Genomic DNA, 20,210 nt, shown 5'->3' with positions numbered 1-20,210 from the left:
GTGTGTGTGTGCTGTAGTTTACTGCATTGTATCCTGTGTAAACTGATTGTTGGACACATGTGCTTCCAATGTGGGCTGTCACAGAGTGCCATACTGGATGGAACTTGAGGCAAAAGAAAAACCATCAGTAATATACACACTGTCTTTATTTAAAGAAAAAATTAATATTTTGTTGGTCATGGATGCTTTTCTATGTTTTATTCAAATGGCTACCCATTTGTCACCTTTACAAAAACGTCCCTCTTTTTCCACAGTGACCTCCAATGCTACCTGTAAAGTGTTTAAGTGCCTTTGTCTTACTCTTCCATTAATCTGTATTTCTATTCCTGTGCCAATAAATGTTAACTACCTCTAGCATTATAGTTAAGGAATGACAGCTGCTAGAGCAAGTCTTCCTCTCTTATTCTTCAAGTATCCTGGCTATTGTTCACCCTCTGTACTTGTAAGTACATCCGAGAACAACCTTGCTGAATTTTAACTTTTTAATATAAAGTTTTTAAGTGGAACTTCAAAAATATGATTTTTAGGCAAAGCTCTGAAATGTTTTCTAAAGAAAGTTTTCTAAAGACAGTTCTTTAAATGAAATACCTTCCCATGGTTATGTTAAAAGCTGAGCTCACTACAGATCTTCAACGTGTTAACCTACCAGTAGCTCTAGGCTTCTTGGTTATCATGCATGAGGCAGAAGCTGAGACCTACCACCTCACCAACTACATGAACGTTTCTTCTTCAACCCCAATTACATAGACCGCAGTGAAGAATTTTTGTGAAGTAGATGCATTCACTGAAGCTCCTCCCCACATGAAGCTGATTTTTAACAAAAAGAAACAATGCATGTTTGTTTACTATCATAATAAAAAAACATAGTAAATCCAAAACAGTTCTCAAGCACAAAACACCTTCCCTTTAAAAAAGACCAAAACACAAGTCTTAACAGGTCTGCCCTAAGAGATGTGATGAACTAAGCTTGTCAGACCTACCACTGCGATGACAGGATCTGGCAGATAGTGTGGAAGAAGGCCCATTCCGGTTCTCTCCGATTCTGTTCAGACAGATAGGCATCAACACTTCAACCTGCTTAATTATCAGTTCAAAATGGAGTTGAAGGAATTCCCCTCTCCCAATGAGTCACACTTGTGTGAAGGTGCTAGAAATCCAAATCCAGGTAGCTAATATTTCATTATTACCTTAATGGAATGTAAAACTATCTGAAAGGGTTTGGGGTGAGGGATGCCCATTTGACTTCTAGTTTTACTCTATTTCTTTTAGCTCCATGTAGGCCAAACACTAGTACCCCCATGCCTTTGAACTGAGAAGGCTTTTGGTCACTTGGGCAATTACTCACATGAGCACAGCAAGACTCCAGGCTAAAGGATTCTTGGCCATAGGCTCTAAGCCAAGAGTCAATCACAATGTTTAAGGATGAGCCACTTTTTTTGGTGGGGGGGGGAGTGGTGTGCAATTTAAACCAGGGCCAAGTGCTAAAGAAACTCGGCAAATAATCCCATCTAGAGGAAAGGCCCTCTCTAATATGACGATTTAAATTACTTCACTATGTGTTCTCCTCAGGTTGAAGTTGAACTGGATAAACTTAGTACCCTCACAAACCATTTAATGACAAGGATAAGAAGATGACACAATCGAATGAATTAAAAGTTTAATTCTGAACCATTTTTATAACCGCATTTTTCTCTTGAAGCATTGTATCACAGCAGGTTACAACAACTTTGGGATAAAAGGCAACAGGTAAACTGTCCAAAACAAGGTTCCAAATAACACCTCTTACTGATTTACCCTACCCATACATATCCCAAATAAAAGTTTTTGATCAAAAACATGAAATAGATCCACCTGCTTATTTTAAGCATATTAAAAAGGAAACTAATTGGACCGTTTCTATTTGTCTATTTTATACAAAAAGGCTACACAATGTTACACTTTATTCAGATTACAATTAGAGTGATTATGAATTAGTGTTCTACACCATTACTCAATTCTTAAAAATTAGAAATCGCTGTAGCAGTATTCACTATAACTTAACACTACAAGAGACTTAAAAAACTAACAGTTACTGCAAAAAAAAAAAAAAAAAATTAAAGAGCTACTTCAAAGCAAGCAAAGTCAGTACCATTACAGATATTTAAAAAAAAATTTTTTTTTAAACAAGCAAGGCTAGGGTTTGATAAATTCCATCCTGTGATCCATTCTTGTGCATTCTTCACTTCTTGAGTCACTCCCAAAATCCATTTGTATTGTTACTCCTCGACCAAAAAGGACCAGAACAAAAAGTTTACTTCAATTGTTCCCATAGGAAACTCAGCTTGGTTAGTGTGTCAGGCACTTTCTGAGATACCAGCCCACCCCTCGAGCCCTCTCAGCAACTCTACAGGCCAATCACAATGCAAGTTCAGACAATACAGCTGTATAAAGAGAGAAAGGCTGCTATTAATGTTTAAAACAGCAAATGTTACTCATTTGAGTATTAAGTTGCAAAAGCTGTGGCAAAAAACATTAAAGTTAATAACTTCCACACATGATCACGTAACAACCAGAAATCTGAGAACACTCAAATGTTCCAAGACATCTCCTTTCAAAGTATATACCTGTTTTTGTGGCAGATTTACAAATAGGCCTAAACCACTCCCACCCTACCAACCAAGTCTTTCTGAAGTTCTGTAGGCAGAGTAAAAGTATTTTACCCAAACTGGCTTTCTTTAACTTCTTACCTAAAAGATGATTTACAGGTCAGTATCAAACCAGGCCAGCTGATTGCTATCACCTGGAGGCAGCCCATCCATGAGGTCCTGGGCATGCCCCAGATCTGGCAGCCCATCAACTGGATAGTCAGCACCAGGGTGATGGCCACCCATCTCATGCTCCATCATGGGGTCCATACCCAAGGCATCCTGGCCATATCCACCAGAGTGAAAAGAACGATAGCTGGGATCTAGAAGAGTCAGGGGAAGCAACAAAATGGGAGGGAGGAGAAACAGAACAGAAGTTAATACCGAGGTTAGGGCATCCAAACTCACTGCTTTCTAAACCAGCACTGCTTTCTAGCCTCTTCAACTTCTAGCTTTCTTCAGCCAAATAATTACTTTGTGCCAGGTCATCCATGAGAGAGTACAGAAAATGTCTGTTTCTACCAGAAGCACACCCACGGATTCTAGTCACACCATCAGTCTACCCCTGAACACTCTGCATCTGCCCTGGCAGAAATTTAAGGTTCCTGAGGAGGAGAAGCAGCAATCTACTGTGTGTTTCACCACCTAGGCATTGAGAAGTCATGGGAAGGAGTTTAAGACAGTAACAAGGATGTCTGGCAGGTGTAATCTTATCTGTTGAAAAGTCCAGGTCATACCATAAAAGTACTGAGAAAAGACACTGTTTCCAATGAAACTTTACCATATTCAATCTTAAGGGTTGACATTTATCTGTCATGGTAAGAAGACTATGAGTTTTAGCAGTTGAGTAATTCGGTAAAACCAGGTAAGATTATAAATTTAAGATGGCTATAGTTGTTAGTGACCATCTTCATTATAAAAATTTGAATTAGCCTTTTAAAAAACCCTGATAATACAACTAGGTCAATACTCACCCCAGATCTGAACTCAGAGACAGGAGTTTCCCATACTCTCATTTCCCTGGGGTGGGTGGTGGATAAAGGTATTATGGGTTCTCTGACCAAAGAGAGAATAAAAAGCCAGGCAAATTAACATCCTGCATAGCAAAGGCCCAGCAGTGGAACATGTATTTGGTGGTGTGGTGTGATCCTGTTGCTTGCTCAATGTGTGGCTCAGAATTCCCTATGCACCACTAAAGTTACTGTTGCTGACTCTGTAATTTAAGAACTGCTTTTAATTGCAGCCACTACTTTCCTGCCAACACTGGTTTCCCAGATGAGCAAACCGGCTCTTTTGATAAAGCTTTAGAACTTTAGCTTGATCTTGAGTAAATCAAGAAATATGAGACACATACCATCCTGACGATATCCAAGGGGTTCTCCCTGGGCACCAATATCAAGTCCAAGATCAGCAGTCTAGATAAACAGGTCCAAGGTAAGGAAGAATACAGAGCAAAATGAAAATTCTCAACTTAAAAGTATATGCTGGGCACTCTTCTAGGTGTTAGAGATACAGCAATAAATAAAATTAACAAAGACACCTGGCTAACCCCAACAGGAACTGCTGACAGACAGGGTGTGTTATATGAAAGAAAGAAGATATTTAGCCTGAGCAGCTGGAAGGACGAAGTTGCCATTAATTAAAACAGAGAAGACTGTGAAAACAGGTTTGGGGAAGGGGTGGGTTGGGAAAATTAAGGGCTCAAGTTGCAACATGTTAATAAGATGCCTATTAAAAACCCAACTAACACATTACTCACTGTTTGGCAATCTGCATTTTTTTTTTTTAACACGACAATATCTCATTCAACAAACATAATCCACTATATGACTATGTACCATAGTTGATCATTTTGGGGAGGGTAAAATAAATTTCCAGGGTGGTTCTAATTTTGATTATTAGAAACAACATTTCAATGAACACCTGTACTGAGAACAAATACTGAAGACAAATTCACAGAATTCAAGTAGAAGAGTATATAAAAAGCTGACTGTTCAAGAGACTGCCTCCTTCCTTACACCCTTTTGAAAATCTTTAATCTGGCAACATTTTCATTTTTCTCCTTCATGAATTCCAATGTCAGGGAACACAACTTGTAATGATTCTGAGCAGGATCCTTCCCCCCCTCCCCCCAAAAGATGACCGGTAAGGGGATCTCAACCCTTGGCTTGGTGTTGTCAACACCACGCTCAGCTAGTGAGCGAACCGGCCATCCCTATATGGGATCCGAACCTGTGGCCTTGGTGTTATCAGCACCACACTCTCCCGAGTGAGCCACGGGCCGGCCCCCTGAGCAGGATCTTTAAAGCTTGTAATTCTTCCACACAGTAATAGCTGGATAGCATAGAGAGAAAGAAATACTCAAGCCAGGGACAAAGTCAATGCAAATGAATGTGTACTAAGTGTTCTGAGGGAAAACAATAATCTGCCTTACCTGCTCTAGCAAACTACCAGATGAATGTGCTCACATTTGCCTACCTCATTCCAAGCCATTGGCTCTGTTCTGAAGAGAGAACTGGTCAGCTCAACTGAAAGCCGTTTCTTGTAATCTTGTGGTTTGTCCTCAGACATTCGGAACAAAACTGCAGCTGCATATGTTGCTGGGAGAGGAAGGGGGAAAGGCCTGTGAGGAAAAGCTCCTTTCTTTACTGTACACATCCATGAAAGGCTTTGGTTCCTTTTCTACTTACCCACACCTTCATTCCTAGAGTGAAGTAACTCTGTCAGAGGAGCTGTGGCTCCCTCAGCTTCAATAGCTTCTGCAGCCTCCTTGTCCTGAGCAAGTTCACAGAGGACCCCTGCAGCTACTCTTTGGATATTTTCAATGGGAGAATAAAGCAGCTAAGGAGAAAGCATACACAAACAAAACCTAATTAAATCTAAAATTAAAACATGGCAAGCACCCCACTATGGTGCAAACATTCCCAATGCAGAGTATAGGAGGCATTCACACTGTTCGTATTAAATCATATTCTCTGAATTTATGTCCTAGGGTGTTTAATGCTCTGGACCACTGGATCTCTAGAATATTTTTAGCTACAAACCCATTCTTCAGAGGTAATTTTAATCGATCTAAGATTTCGAAAACCCAGAGTTGACTGGGGGCCAGTGCCCTGGCCCCTAGGCCAGTTTTTCTTCCTCCAAAACTAAGCACAACTAAAAGTGAAGTGTAAAGTCTCCTCCCTCTTCTTAGGCTGAAGTCTCAATGTTTCTCCTTCTATTGACCAAGAAAAATGAAGAGAATTTTCATAAAATTAAATGTTGGGGCCCCATTTTGGTCCCTAATTTTCTGAAATTTTGTTGATCACTAAAATCCTGAAATTTTATGGACATATAAAATCTCGAACACCTCACTTAAAACCAGCATACCTGCACAAACAATGGAATGGTATTTAGTCCTCTGATTACGATTCGGTTGTGAACATCCCGAGCTAGGATGTGAAGGGCTCCAGTACAACCTTCAACTATTTCTTCCATGCGGACCCCCTCCTACCAAAAGAAATATGGTTATCGAATAGGGCATTCTCCCCTCTGAAGTTTATGAAGTTGAAAGGCTTTGGGTTTCACTACAGTTATTCACATTACGTATCCAAACTTCCCCATAATTTGCTGTTTATTTAGGAATGAAGGAGGATTCCATTAAGATGAGTGTCACTAAAAGGAGGCCTCCTGGCAGCACTAATTCCAAATGGCACCCCTGACCTACCACACACAGACACACACACACAGAGAGAGAGAGAGAGAGAGAGAGAGAGAGAGACACCCCCCCCCCCCCCCACAGAGCTATGCAGTGAAGTACAGCCTCCATATCCTGTACCTCTGAATCCCAAAGATAACTTTTTCTTACAGCAAGGGCACCAACCACTCTGGGTAAAAGTATATGACAAAAAGATGCACAGATGGGAAAGTAATGCTCACATGCCCCCTCTATTTTTGTACATCTGCGTTTATATTGGTGAGAGCTTGGCAGTTTTATCACCAACTGTTAAAATTCTACTGAGTAGCCAGCAGAAAATCCATTCCTCACCTCTTCTAAGACTATTCAACTGATAGCCAGTATAGGAGAAGGAAGTTATTAGCTTTTACAGAATGTAAGTACCATCTGCTTCTCCTGTTTCTGGGTCTGAGTTTTAAAAAGTTAGGATTCTGCAACTCTTAGCAGCTTTTATACACGACTTGGTTTTTATAGGAGGACACAAAACTCCTTTCTTTATAGAAAAAGACATTTAAAATAAAAGGTGTCCTCTTCATTCTATTAAGCCATCCCATGGGAGATGGGCCAGTATGAAAGATAACTAATGGAGAAAATCAAAGCTCCAATATGAGTGTATACACATAACTAGCAATATGGGATTCCCAAAATCTGTTCTGTGGGGTCCATCTTTGTTTTCTAATGTAACCTAATTAAATAAGAGGTCTGAGTCTCAAAGTCTGAGGAATCAGAAGTGTCTGTAGATTATATACTTGTAATGAAGCTAGTTTTAAGACTCGAACTTAACACCAAAGCTTTAGGCTGAGAATATTACAGGTAAAGATTCCAGAAATGCAACTACTTAATTCTTAAGATTTGTCACGATTATATAGTTTTAGGCCCATGAAAACAGACTAAAAAGGCCTGTTAAACATTTATAAGCAAAACTCATGTTGCAGTAGAGGAAAAGAAACCCTGAAATCAGACAGACTTGGATTCAAATTATAGCTCCACTACTTCTTAAGTAGGTGAGCCTTTGTAAGGATTAAATGAGAACATTGCATAAAGTGCCTAACCCCATAGCAGTAAACCACACCTCACATACCCTTTGAAAGACCAACTGTGCAATGGACATGTCCAAAGAAATAGCACCAGGGGCCACATTATTCCTTATTATCTCTGCAGCTGCAGAAGCATGTCAGTTTTTTGGGTCATCAACAACCCTTCAGGAAGGAGAATGGGGAGGACCAATAAACCAAAGAAGTTCAGGATCCTTTGGATTTATACATTCCTTTTAAATAGCCAAGTGTCACTATACCTACCACAAACTGCTGCTGTGTTCCACCCATTGATGTACGGCGCTGGGTATCCTGATGTGCACGAACTAGCAACTGAACTAGTCGTGGAATGGCACCCTGCTCACGTAAAGGTGCGTGATTTGCTGGACAAAGGGCTAGATTTCGAATCAATCCAACGGTAGCCTGCAGATAAGAAAGAAGAATTGGTATACAACTCAAAAATCATTTTCTTAGCCTAAAATTCCCACCACACTAAATCAATTGGTATCAACTAAAAGTAGCTACACAAACATTTCAGAATCCCACCCTTAACCCAGTTACACTTCCTACTTACTAAGGAATACAATTCCTATTTATCAGGCCCTCTGCCTAGGCAGCCATCCAACAGCTAGAGGTTCATTTTCAATTCTGCAACATTCTATTTTGATTGACAATTACCTTTATCAGAGGCCAATGGGATGGTGGGTGTAGGAGTTTAACCACAACTGGTAGTCCATAGTGAAGGCGAACAGCATTCTGGGCCATCTCTGCTTCCTGGTGTCGGCTGGTCAGATGACGAAGAGCACAGATGGCAGGCTCAGTAATGTCCTCCCTGTCACCAGCACGAAGGACAGTACGCACAAGAGCCTCTATACCACCCACTTGGCACACCATCATTTTGTTCTTATAATTATTGCAAGTGAGGTTAGAAAGAATTCCAGCTGCACAGGTGACCACATTTATATCATCTGAACCCAGAAGCTGAACAAGAGTCCCAAGAAGACCTTCCATCCCTTCCTATGGAGATAAAAACAGATGCTCAATACATATTCATCTTGACTCTGTCACCAGGGAACCAGTTTATTCAGGAATTACCTGTTTAGTGGCAGCATCTGAAAGATTCCTAAGAGTCCAAAGACAGTTCTGAACGAGACGCTGACTTGGATCTGTCAGGTGAAGTCCTAAAGCTTGCATTCCACCTAGAAAATTAAAAATTAAAAAGGCAATGGCCATTAGCTGGTAGTTCCTCACTATCAGCCCTAAATGTCTTCTTTAGCCTTAGAAAGTGTCCCTCTTTATTTCCCAAGCTTACCTCCCTCCCCAAGTACTTTACTTCTCACTTTCTGGGATTTTGCTGTTTTCCTTTTTCCATTTCACCTCACTAGTAACAACTTCTGTCAAATAGCTACTGCTCCCTTCCTATGTAGAAAAAGCCTTTATTAGCTCCACTGTTTTCCTGTAGGTAATATTCCTGTTACTTATTTCCTTTCATCCATTCAATCATTTAAAAAATATTTATCCAGAACAAGGCCCTATTCTGAGCTGTAGATATAAGCAGTGAGCAAAATATTCAAAAATCCCTACCCGTACTGGGCATATAATCTAGTTGGAAGAGGCAGACAATAAACAAATATGCAATTAATAAACTAAAACCACACAGTATGTCAGATGGTATTGAGTGCTATGGAGAAAAATTGGACAATGGAGGAAGGCTGCAATTTTAAGTAGGGAGGTCATCTCAGCGTGAAGGGGACATCTGAGGGAAGACCTGAAGGAGCTATGTAAATTCCTACGTAAGAACAATCCAGAAAGAGGGTACTGGAACACTTGTTGCCAGGGACTATATAAAAGTCACTGTCTCCAAAACACATGCTCCAAAGGTTTAAAGCCTTCCATCATTTAGGATCCCCAATGAGGAACATTTACTCTCGCAAAAGAATATGAATAAATGGAAGCCCACACACTAGTTTAACTCATCTGTCTCTAACTCAAATCACTTCTGAGCGCAGTGAGAAAGACTTTCTTTTCCTCGTCTCCTTGTTCATCCTCAGGTCTGTTTTATTTTCTCAAATTAGGTGAGACTGGTACCATGACAACGTAATGGGTTAGAAATCTTGATTCTCCTTTGATCTTAGAATAGGATTTTTAGGTAATGCATGAACAAGCTAAAAAGCTCTCAAGTAGGGGACAACAGTTCACAGATAAGTTTGGCAAAAGCCATCTAATCAATTCTAATCACTGTTTAGGAATGGAATTGTGTACTTTGACTGTTTTAGGTTACTGGCTTGATTCCAGCTTGAATGACAATTGACTATTTAACCTACTGATTGTTCTTAAGGTATGTTAAGGAAACTGCTTGAATGCTGTTTAAATATGCTAAAGAAATCGCTGTAGGAAGTATGTGGAAAAGAAAATGTTTACTAAGGGCAAGCTGTTTCTTGGTGGATGGACTTAGCTTTTTAAGAAATGCATTCTGGAATGTCACATTGTTAGTTTTACTGCTATTACTAGTTTTAGTTGTTTAAATCTATACTGAGCTATAATTCCCTTCTGTAACACTGCCTGTTTTGATGTCCTTCTTTGATGATTGAATCAACTGATTTTTCTTGTGAAACTTCCTTGGCAATAAAAAAGAAAGACTGATTTTTGGATGGGGGCTAATGTTCCCCTGATGGGCAGCAGTCCCTCCAGGCCTTATTCATGTTACCTTGAGTGAACTCTTTCTTTCTCTTTTTTTCCCCGTCTCGGTTACACAGAGGGAAGTGTAACATGACAGCATTCATCACAACTACAATTTAGTCTATCCTCCCTACAAGACAAAGATCATCTCTATCGAATAGCTTCTGCACAGTAGCTCCAGCTACTAATAGAGTGACCTGCAGAAGACTGATGCTCAATATTTGTTAAATGACTACGTTCTGTCCTCTCATAAAACTTTATTCTCTCCCCCTCTACATAACATTAACTGAGTAGATCTTAACCCCAGATGCCCATCAGAATGGCCTATAGAGACTTTAAAAACACACACACATTCTGATTTAGGTCTATGGTAAAATAGTCCCATGCAGATGACTGAAGCACTCTCCACCTCCCTTCCCTGCTGCTCTTAACCCCATACACTAAGAGGGAAACTTTGAAATCTCTAACCCTGCCTTCTCTTGCATTCTAGTACCTTACATTTTCGACTACCTGCTAACCTGTCAGTCACTCTGAATATGTCAGCTTCTTAATTTTGTTCAAAAATTAACAATCTCTTCTGATAGTTCCATTTATCTTCATGGTACCAATGTTCTCCCCACCACAAACCATTTTTGATTGCTCCCTTAGCCCTGTATTATTACATTTTATGATTCTTTCAAAATTCTCAAACATCTGTCCTTTGCTATATATTTCTAAAATCAAATTATTTCATTTCTAGAAGGCTATAACATCTCAATGGTCTAGTACTTCTTGCTTTTGGTCATTCAAACTGTTAACACAGTTAACAAACACACCACTGTGATGCTATGCCACTGCTCAACAACCATCAGAAGATTCTTGCAAGATGGCAGAATAGATGGTCTCCAGCATCACTCTCTGCCACAAATCAACCAATTTATAACTATTACAAAGCAATGACAGCCAAACTGGGGCTGCTAGAGCTCAGGGGAAGAGGAGGAGAGACCTATGGACTACATGAAGGTGGAAGAAGCCATGATGAGAGAAAGAAAAAACCACTCCAAATGTTTCGAGCCCCAGCCGCTTCCAGGCTGCCGAGTGAATGGAGCAAGAGCTGGCAAAAGCTGCAGCTGTGCCCTTCGGATAAAGTTGCTTGGAGGCGGTAGGGGAGAAGAGGGCCTTGGTGGCCCCCAGGCCAGCAAGACCGCTAATAGCGTTCCTGTGGACCCACACAGGAACGAGCAGCCACAACAACTGAAAAAAAGGAGCCACTCAGAGGCCAGTGAGTCATCGCAAGGTACCAGCACATTGCCTGTCCCATGAGAAGTATTTGGAGCATAGGCAGTGGGGGAGACGGACCCAACCAAGGGAACACTGGACAGACACAGCAAGGACAGCTGATCCACCCCGCAATGAGCGCAGGACCACTCAGAGGAGACTGGTCAGGAATACAGAACTGCAGGGGTACAGTTTGCTGAAAAGACTCAGGCCCAGATCAGAGTTTCTACATAACTCAGGTGGTGCACCAGATCTTATGAGAACTGAAATACCTATAAAGTCAACCATTAAAACCCGAGCTGCACAAAAAGCCTTCCCCAGGGAACCAGCAGCAAAAGCAGCAATTTAGCTCAATCAGAGAGCTCAAGTACTGGTTCCCACAGGAAGTTTCCCCATTTTAGAAGTAAGCAAAGAACAACAAATTAGTTCCAGCGCAGAGTTTAAGAGGTGGGAACAGAAAAATAATCCAACCCAGAACTGAAAGAAAAAACAAAGTACCCACAATCAGAGACAAAGTTTGATATTAACTAGTAAAGGTCTCATTTCACCAAAGAACACCTATAACACCTAGAAGGACCAGCAGTCCCCTGGGCTATCCCAAGCCAGAAAGGGAGGAGGACTAGGGACCTCAGCCATGTCCCCTGACACACACAACCAGTCCAGATGGTGGAGGCCTTGGGGCCTCGGCCATGCACAACCAGCCCAGCGACAACCACTGAGCTGCTGCAGGAACTGCCCCAGGTTCCCAAGCTGGGGAGGTAGGAGGCGAGGGCTTTTGCCACACCCCCCTGACATCTGCACCCAGCCCAGCAATGACCAAGCCACCACTGGAAGCCCCCTGGTCTTCCCTGTGGGAATGAGGGGGGTACCACAGGCCTCAATCCTGCCCCTCCTCCTTTCTCCTCCTTCCATCCCATTTCCTTCCCCTTTCCCCTCTCCCCCTCCCTCCCAACTGCTCTGCAACTTCACAGAATGTAAAAAAATAATAAAAAAAGATTCTCATTATCTATAAAATAAAGGCCAAATTCTTTAGTATAACCTTCAGGAACTCTTTAGAATGTGGATCCCACCTAGCCTTCCAAACTGATCTAAATATTCTACATCTGTGGTTCCAAAGCTGAAATAATGCATGAATAAACTGCATAAGTATCTTACAGAAGCCTAGAAAGTCCCACATGATATGGCCCTGCCTAGCTCATCAACCTCATCCTGGGCCCATTACTCACTATGTTCTATTTACACAGACTTTCTTTTCAGTAACTGGAACTCTGCAATATCTTTCCTACCTCCAGGACACAACACATGATGTTTCTTTTCTCCACCTGGAAAGCATTTAACCCCCACTTCTCATATGGACAACAGGTTCCTTCTCATCCTGCAGTTCATTTGCAGTCCCATTTAACATCCCCTTCTCAGGGAGGCTCCTTCCCTATGCATCTAATTAGACAGCTCCCCTCCTCATTAAATCTGTTATCACTATTTACTATTTGGTTTTCTCATAAAACTCATGTTACTTTGTAATCACTACATATTTTTGCAATCTTCACAAGACTATTAAGAATAAGAAGAAGGACAATATCTGTTGTGGTACCCAATGTATACCATGTGCCTATTTCATTGCTTGAAATATATTAAGTGCTGAGTATTTTCAGAACAAACAAGCTGGGTGAACTTCTTAAAATGAAGATTCCTGGGCTTCCAATCACAAGTCTGTTAGCAAAGCAAATCTTGGGTATATACAAAATCAAAATTAAAAGCATATGCCATCATTTACGACGATTAATAAGAACTCTGCCTAAGCTAGCCTTAAATAGCACCAATCTAGGTAGCAAGCAGAACTTACACTTTGTCTGAATGTGATTTTGGCTACAAACTAAGTAGGACCACCTACTTTCAGTCCATTAAGGTTGTTCTATTACCTTTTCCCAAGAAAAGTGATCTAATTAGAACTGCAGATGCTAATTAGAACACATGAGCAAAATAGATACATCATATACTTACCAGCTTCTACAATAGCCGGCTTATTACTAGAGCAGACAGACAGCACCTTCAATACTCTGCTTGTGGTCCACAGTAGTTTCTCATAAGTGTAGGTCCTCATTATATTTACTAAAGCTTGTGGTCCACCACTAGCCAGAATGATCAGCTAGAAAGGTATGTATATATAGTTAGTCATTGAATCTTGATCAAATGCCCGAGAAAAGCCATATTACCAACCTATTTCACTGTACAATTTCAGCCAGCTTGCCATTGGACTAATTATATTCCTGGACCCCATCACTCAGATCCCCACACTGAGGCTCTATCTAACCCCTCCCTTCCATAGCATTCCACTCCAACTCAGGCATCCCAGTCTTCCCAAGAATATTTCAACTCCGGCCCAATTTTCCTCTTCCCACACCGATCATAGCAAAAAGAAAAAAAAAAACCATCCAGAAACCATGATGATATGCAATAGTAATGCCCAAATATGAAAGTTGTATCAAAACTCGTTCGTTGAAAACTTGAACCAGACCAGGCACTTAAAACTGCTAATCATTTGACCCTTTGATTTTCCTAATTACATTCACCTTAAAAAGAAATACCATAAAATAATCACTTACTCTTGCCCTTTTTCTTCCCTATATATCACTATCTTTCGACCTAGCCCCAGTTTTCTAAAAACAAATCTTATCACTTCATGCCTCTGCTGATAAATTTGTTTCCCACTACTCTTTCAACATGTTCTACAAAGCACTGCAGAATCTGCCCTGCCTATCTCAGCTGCCCCACCTCATCCTCCTCCTTACTCTACGTGGTTCATAAAAATCCCAAACCCACCATGCTTCTTCCTCTTTAAGACTTTCAAAGATGTTGTTTTCTCACCTAACCTTCACCTAGTTAATCCCTTCTCCTCCTTGAAAGCTGAACTCAACTATCACTTCCTCCAAGAGGTCTCCTTGAACCCTCAAAACAGGGTCTGTTTTGTTTATGTGCTTTCATAGTCCCTTTTCTTCCTAACACATGAATTAAATAGTAATTAGGTTATTATTTCAACATCTGTCTCCCACCAAAGAATAAAAACTCGAAAAGAAACTTGCCTGCTCTATTCCTAGTGCTTGGCACAGTGCTTTACATACAAACACAAACATTTAAAGGGACAGAGATGTCCAACTTTTCTAGGCTACATACAAAGGGTGAGGCATACTGTGAATTTGTAAGAGTCCATGGAATGACATGACATTGGGGGTCTCCAATGCTCCATGAAAACCACATTAAAAACAATTTCTTTTACCTTGCTTTCTTGATTGCCATAAGCTAAAATCTGAAGGCAGTCTGTTGTAATAGCCAAAAATTTAACATTTGTTTTGTTGAGCAAGGCAACCATTTTCTGCAGCCCACCAGCTAAACGCACTGCCATTTTAGCTCCTTCTTGATGTAATAAAAGGTTATGGAGAGTTGTGATGGCATAAAACAATACAGAATCCACTGGTGAACTGGGAAGAAGAAGAAAAAAGCCTCATCAGAAATGTCATGATTGCAGTCTTCTACTTCTCAGCTTCAAGCATTCAGACCATGTTTTCTTACCCAAGCATTTTCACCAGGGCAGGAATCCCTCCAGACTTAAAGATGGCCAACAAGCCCTCACGATGATGGGAAAGGTTGTGCAAGGTCCCAGCAGTACAACGAGCTGTTTCTACATCATTTGTATTCTGCATGGTACGTACAATAGCAGACACCATCTGAGGAGAGCGCATGATGGCGTGTCTGGAAGCTTCCTTTTTAGAAAGCTGATGGACCATAACTGCAGCCTTATTAACCACCACCTAGAAAACACGGATTAAGAGGCATCATTAGTTTTCAAATACAGACATTTTGAAACTTCCCTCTTCAAAGTTTCCTTCAAAGCAGACTGGAAAGCTAGCCAAGTCACTGCATACCTGGTCCTCATCATTTAGTAGTTTTGTCAGCTCAGGGATTGCACGTGTGGCAAGTTCTGCATCATCTTGATAGTTAATCAAGTTTACAACTGCATGTTTCAGCATCTGTGATGGTTCAGCCAAACGCTGGACATTAGTGGGATGAGCAGCATCAAACTGTGTAGAGGGGATCTGCATACCCTCATCTAACGTCTCAGGGAACATAGCAGCTCGTACTCTCTGAGCTCGAGTCATCGCATACTGTCCATCAATATCTGGGAAAGGTAAATTCAACACTCACTATGCACAGTTCAGCATTTACCTGAGTATTTGTTATCCTAAGTTGTAAAAGTGACACTGCAATCACTCCCTTTTCTTTGCCACACCGTTTTATTTACACTATTACACACTTAACTTCTATGAGTAACTACTTAATTTTCAAAACTATATTCTGACTTTCAGTAAAGCAATAATACTCTTACCAGCCACTTGTTCTTGAGTGAAAGACTGAGAAAACCCCTGTTCCCACTCATACAGGACTTGGGAGGTATCCACATCCTCTTCCTCAGGATTGCCTTTACCACTCAGAGAAGGTGCTGTGGTAGTGGCACCAGAATGGATTCCAGAGTCAAGGTAAGACTGCTGCTGCCAGTGACTAACAGCTGCTTTTCTGTCTGGCTCCATGGCCATGTCCAACTCCATCAAATCAGCTGTAAAAATGAAACAGTATTAGCATTAATATATTGGAAATGTTACCTTAATTAAAATAAAAAAATTTGTGATATAACCCATTGAAATATTTTTAGAAATAAAGTCAAATCTGAAAGGCAGCCAAGAAAAGCAGAATGATAGCTAGAATTAGTTCAGTGATGAAACATCTATGCCCTTAGGGGACCACCTAACAGTTACTCACTGAATCAGTGGAGAAATGGTACTGCAGCAGGCTCCAGAAGCAGTCATCCAGACTAGATTCCTGCTGGTGGCTTGTTTGCTATTTCACCAAGCCATTAGGAGGAGTGAGCAGAAAATGGAGCAAAAGGTAGCCTGACGAGTAAGCAGGGAGAGAGGAAAGCAGGGGGATCTGAGCCAGACTGGGTTAATGGCAACGAAGCAGAGCCCCAATTCAGTAACTAAAGATTTATGACACAAACCTTGAGTAGCCATTGTCCACGCAGGATTTTCAAAACAGTTGTATGGTATACTGCAGATACCCTAAAAAAGTTAATCAGGAGTCATTAGGAATTAAACCTAGTTTCATTTTAATACTCATAAGTCACTGAGATGCCTGCTAAATGTCACAGACTATGCCTACAAAAACTCCAAATACTCTTTTACCATATGATATAGTGAAACCATAAGTTCTCCTCCAGACACCGCAACCGCAGCTCCATCATAGCTGAACTTCTGCATGAAAATTCCTCCTTAACAAACTCCTCTTTTTAGTAGAAATATAAATTACCAATATTCAGGATGTTGATAAGAATGCATAAAAGCTCTAATAATGAAAGACAGGGAGGGGGAAAAACTATTCAAAAATCAACTGCTCTGTGAATTTTAAAAAGCCCCTTCTTTTTTAACTTCTCACCAAAAAATTCATAGAATCCCTTTGGACAGTAAGAGGTCCAATCAGATTTTAAAAACATGAAATTTTCAGTAAACAACTCAGTTCTTTTCTGATACAATATAGTGCCATATAAAATACCTTCAGTAAATATGTAACAATAAAAATAAAAATCTAAAAAATAAATAAATAAAATACCTTCAATAAAGCAGATTTTGGTGACTGGGTCAGAACAGGAGATTTTAGATTTTTTACTAAAAAGTGAAATTACTTCTCAAATGAAAGTTTGCAACACAAATAAAAAAGCACCTTCATTAGTAAAATTTTAAGTTCAAATTCATAGCAATGATTTATTGTAAATATAAATATTACCAACTGGGATGCTATTTTGAGCAATATAAAAATTTCATGATATATATATATAAATCTTAGCATCTAATTTATGTCTGTATTTGTCTTTATTGTGCAATATTCAGGAAAAACACAATCACACATGGAATTTTTTGCAAATGAGAACAGTGTTAAGGACCCACAGCCTCCAAATATTACTAATGACAAAATTTTCTTACAAAATTTGTCCCAAAATAAGTTCATCTTGCACTACAAACTATTGGGTGTCTACAAATTAACATACTGGGTGCAAAAACATATGGAATAAGATATTTAAGTGTGAACTGTGTTTTCAATTAATGCACAAAGAAGTTTAAATGTTTAATGAAGTTGGAAACTATATGCTAACGTGGTGATTATTCCTAAAATTGCTCTTCCAGCACTAGATTTTTACAATCACAAAGACCATATGACACCTAAACTGACAAGAGTTGTGAATAGTTGTTTCGGTGTCCATAGTAGAAAGAACTATTTATGTACAAGGCAAAACAGAGGACAGAAAATAGTAAAGGTGATTTCTGTACTTAAGAATTTACATTTTAAGATAATTTACTAAGAAGGACTATGTGTTTTAATGTTTTGATTCAACAGAACTGGAGTGGGGCACAGATATTTCCATTTTTAACAAACTAAGATGCAGCAAGTGATGCAGACCACACTTTGAGAAATACTATGCCGGAAGGCATCTAGATTCTCTGTCTACTGATGCTGTGTTTTAGCTTGTATCTTTTGCCTTTGTGACTGTCTATTTAACCACTTTCCCACCTCTCTGGAAAATGGGTCCTCCACTCCAGCCCCAGTATATTTCTGCAAAAGACATGTTCTATACTGAGCTTCTCCTTTGGCCAATGCCAACAGGCTAAAAAACCAACAAGTTGTGTCTACAGACATACATCTAGCTTCAAGGAAAAAATATTTATAGTACTGTTTCCTTACTGTTGATGCAAAGGCAAAACATTTTAGCCATGTTACTGGATAAAATCTGTTTATGTGGGCTGACCCGGTAACTTGACCATGATTTATAATGATTTTATAGAAAAAAGCAAGTTCATGTTCCAAACTTCTAATATCCATTTGTACACTGGGGATTCTCAACATTATACATACATATTCTTTAGCACTTTAAAATTTATGCAACATACATAAAAAAAAAATCATCTTGCTCCTAACTGAAACCCTATGAGGTGAAGGAGAGCAAATGTTAACAATCAGCAGGTAGAGAAGTAAAAGGTATGAGTGAAAATGGGAATCTACAGAGGGAACAGCACAGACCCACTCACCCCTGCACTGCTCTGCAGACAGATCTTTTTAATACACCAAAACTCTGAGCACTGTTCACTAAAGAAATCAAACAGACCGTACAGAGAACTAGGGCAGAATCTAGCCCCCAAGGAAAGTCTTCCTCTAGCCAGAGCCTCAGGCCAAGGGCTGGCTCCCCTCTACCACACCCTGCCAATCATTAAGGTCCCAATCCTAGAGCTCCCAGTCAACCAAGGCTTACCGATCACTTTAAGAAAACCTTCAACATCAAAGGAAAAAGTTCAAGGAAAACCAACAGAAAAACTGGCTCTATAGAAAGACACAGAACTTAAAAATGGGGTTGGATAGGGAGAGATATAGGGCATTTCAATTTAGTATCCTCATAGAGACTGGAGAAAATAAATAAAAATAAAAAGTAGAAAATGAAGTTAAGAAAATGTCTTAGAGCATAAAGGAGAAAGACAAACACACAAAATAAGAAAGGAGAGAGAAGAAAAAATAAGAAAGAGGATTGATCTAAGAGATCAAATTCCAAATAATACTCATTTCAGAAAGAATTACGAGAAACAAAAATGTGGAAAATCCACTACCAGTCAAGATTGGGGGGGGGGGTGAGGGGGACAGTACTTAAAAATTACAAAGTACTAAATATTCCAAGATGCAGGTGATCACTAACTACAACTACATTAGAATGCTTTGTGTCCTGACGGCTTTATCACCACCAAGTGATGCCTTGACAAAGAAAGAGGGTGCTGGGGGATGGCCAACTTCTCATATATTTTCCCATCCAGTCTAATGAGGTGGTGGACACATGCATCCTTCATTTTTGTCTTTTTGCTTTTTAAACATATGCTCTTTCCTATTACATATTTTATAAAGAATACCTCAAAATCCATCTTGCTATTTCTGATTTAAATCCTACAAATGCCTCCTGCCAAAGTCAATGTAAGAATTCTTGACACAACCAATACAGATTTCACACTGAAGTTATTTTTCAAGTTCTCATCAGGACAAAATTATCTTAATTACTTTAGTTTCCAAAAGTTTGAGTGTTACTAACTGGCAGTAACTCTGATATGTAAAAATAAAGCCGATATATTATAAAACCATAGTTTTATATTGGCAGTTCATTCTAACGATTCACTTTTCCAATAATCTGTATGAGAAGAACCAAAGCCAATTATTTATTCTCTGTTTTAAAGTAAGAAAATGCCACTCTATTTCAGGAGCATGATAAACTTTTGATGTATCTTCAGGGATTTAAAAGTTCTTAGTAAATTTTATTTGTAAATCTAAAAACACATGCATGTGCATTTTCATTAACTGTCACTGGCAATACTTTGCCACTTAAAAAATCCACAGTTTTCTCAAATCTTCCTGTTTTAGTACTTTTCATTCAACACTAGTCTTTTAAGTCACAACTTAACTCCAGTTTCCTTTTTTATTTGCTCTTCAGCTGTGTGTTTGTTTATGTGTTTCTGGAAGAAGTCTTCCTGGAATGGTCACTAGGAAACAAACATCAAATGACCCTTGCTCCTCCAAACACCTAAAATGTATGTGCCTTTGGTAGTATCTTTAAAAATGAAGGTGAACAAATGGCTATTCGAAATATAAAATGTCTTTGGGGCTAGGAAAAATTAGGATGTTCCCCAAATAATCTCTTCTTTCCTTCATAATTTATTGTCCTTCCTACCCCAGACATAAAGTAATATATGCTTAGTATAAAAATTTTTTGTCATTTACATAATATAAGTCTACCACACAGTTAATTATTGAATTATGTCATTTTGG

General features: G+C 39.6%; 1 protein-coding gene across 2 annotated transcripts in view; it reads right to left on the bottom strand.

Moving 5' to 3' along the window:
• Nucleotides 1-1,640: 1,640 nt before the first annotated feature.
• Nucleotides 1,641-20,210, bottom strand: part of CTNNB1 (catenin beta 1) — a 43,585-nt gene continuing 25,015 nt past the window's right edge. The window contains exons 2-16 of one of the 2 annotated variants that reach the window (XM_063114031.1): nt 16,360-16,420; nt 15,691-15,918; nt 15,230-15,483; nt 14,877-15,115; nt 14,584-14,785; nt 13,311-13,455; nt 8,469-8,572; nt 8,052-8,390; nt 7,638-7,796; nt 5,994-6,113; nt 5,315-5,465; nt 5,103-5,224; nt 3,979-4,039; nt 2,727-2,947; nt 1,641-2,420 (exon numbers count right to left, since the gene is read on the bottom strand). In XM_063114031.1, the coding sequence (XP_062970101.1) occupies nt 2,739-2,947; nt 3,979-4,039; nt 5,103-5,224; nt 5,315-5,465; nt 5,994-6,113; nt 7,638-7,796; nt 8,052-8,390; nt 8,469-8,572; nt 13,311-13,455; nt 14,584-14,785; nt 14,877-15,115; nt 15,230-15,483; nt 15,691-15,918; nt 16,360-16,372 (2,346 nt within the window). In that variant the 5' untranslated portion in view covers nt 16,373-16,420 and the 3' untranslated portion in view covers nt 1,641-2,420; nt 2,727-2,738. The remainder of the gene's footprint in view (nt 2,421-2,726; nt 2,948-3,978; nt 4,040-5,102; nt 5,225-5,314; nt 5,466-5,993; nt 6,114-7,637; nt 7,797-8,051; nt 8,391-8,468; nt 8,573-13,310; nt 13,456-14,583; nt 14,786-14,876; nt 15,116-15,229; nt 15,484-15,690; nt 15,919-16,359; nt 16,421-20,210) is intronic. The other variant, XM_063114030.1, reaches the window with a different exon arrangement.

The sequence above is a fragment of the Cynocephalus volans genome, chromosome 11 (genome assembly GCF_027409185.1).
Source record: "Cynocephalus volans isolate mCynVol1 chromosome 11, mCynVol1.pri, whole genome shotgun sequence".
Taxonomy (NCBI): domain Eukaryota; kingdom Metazoa; phylum Chordata; class Mammalia; order Dermoptera; family Cynocephalidae; genus Cynocephalus; species Cynocephalus volans.
The sequence above is the reverse complement of the archived record's forward strand: the minus strand, read 5'-3'. Positions and strand labels throughout refer to the sequence as shown.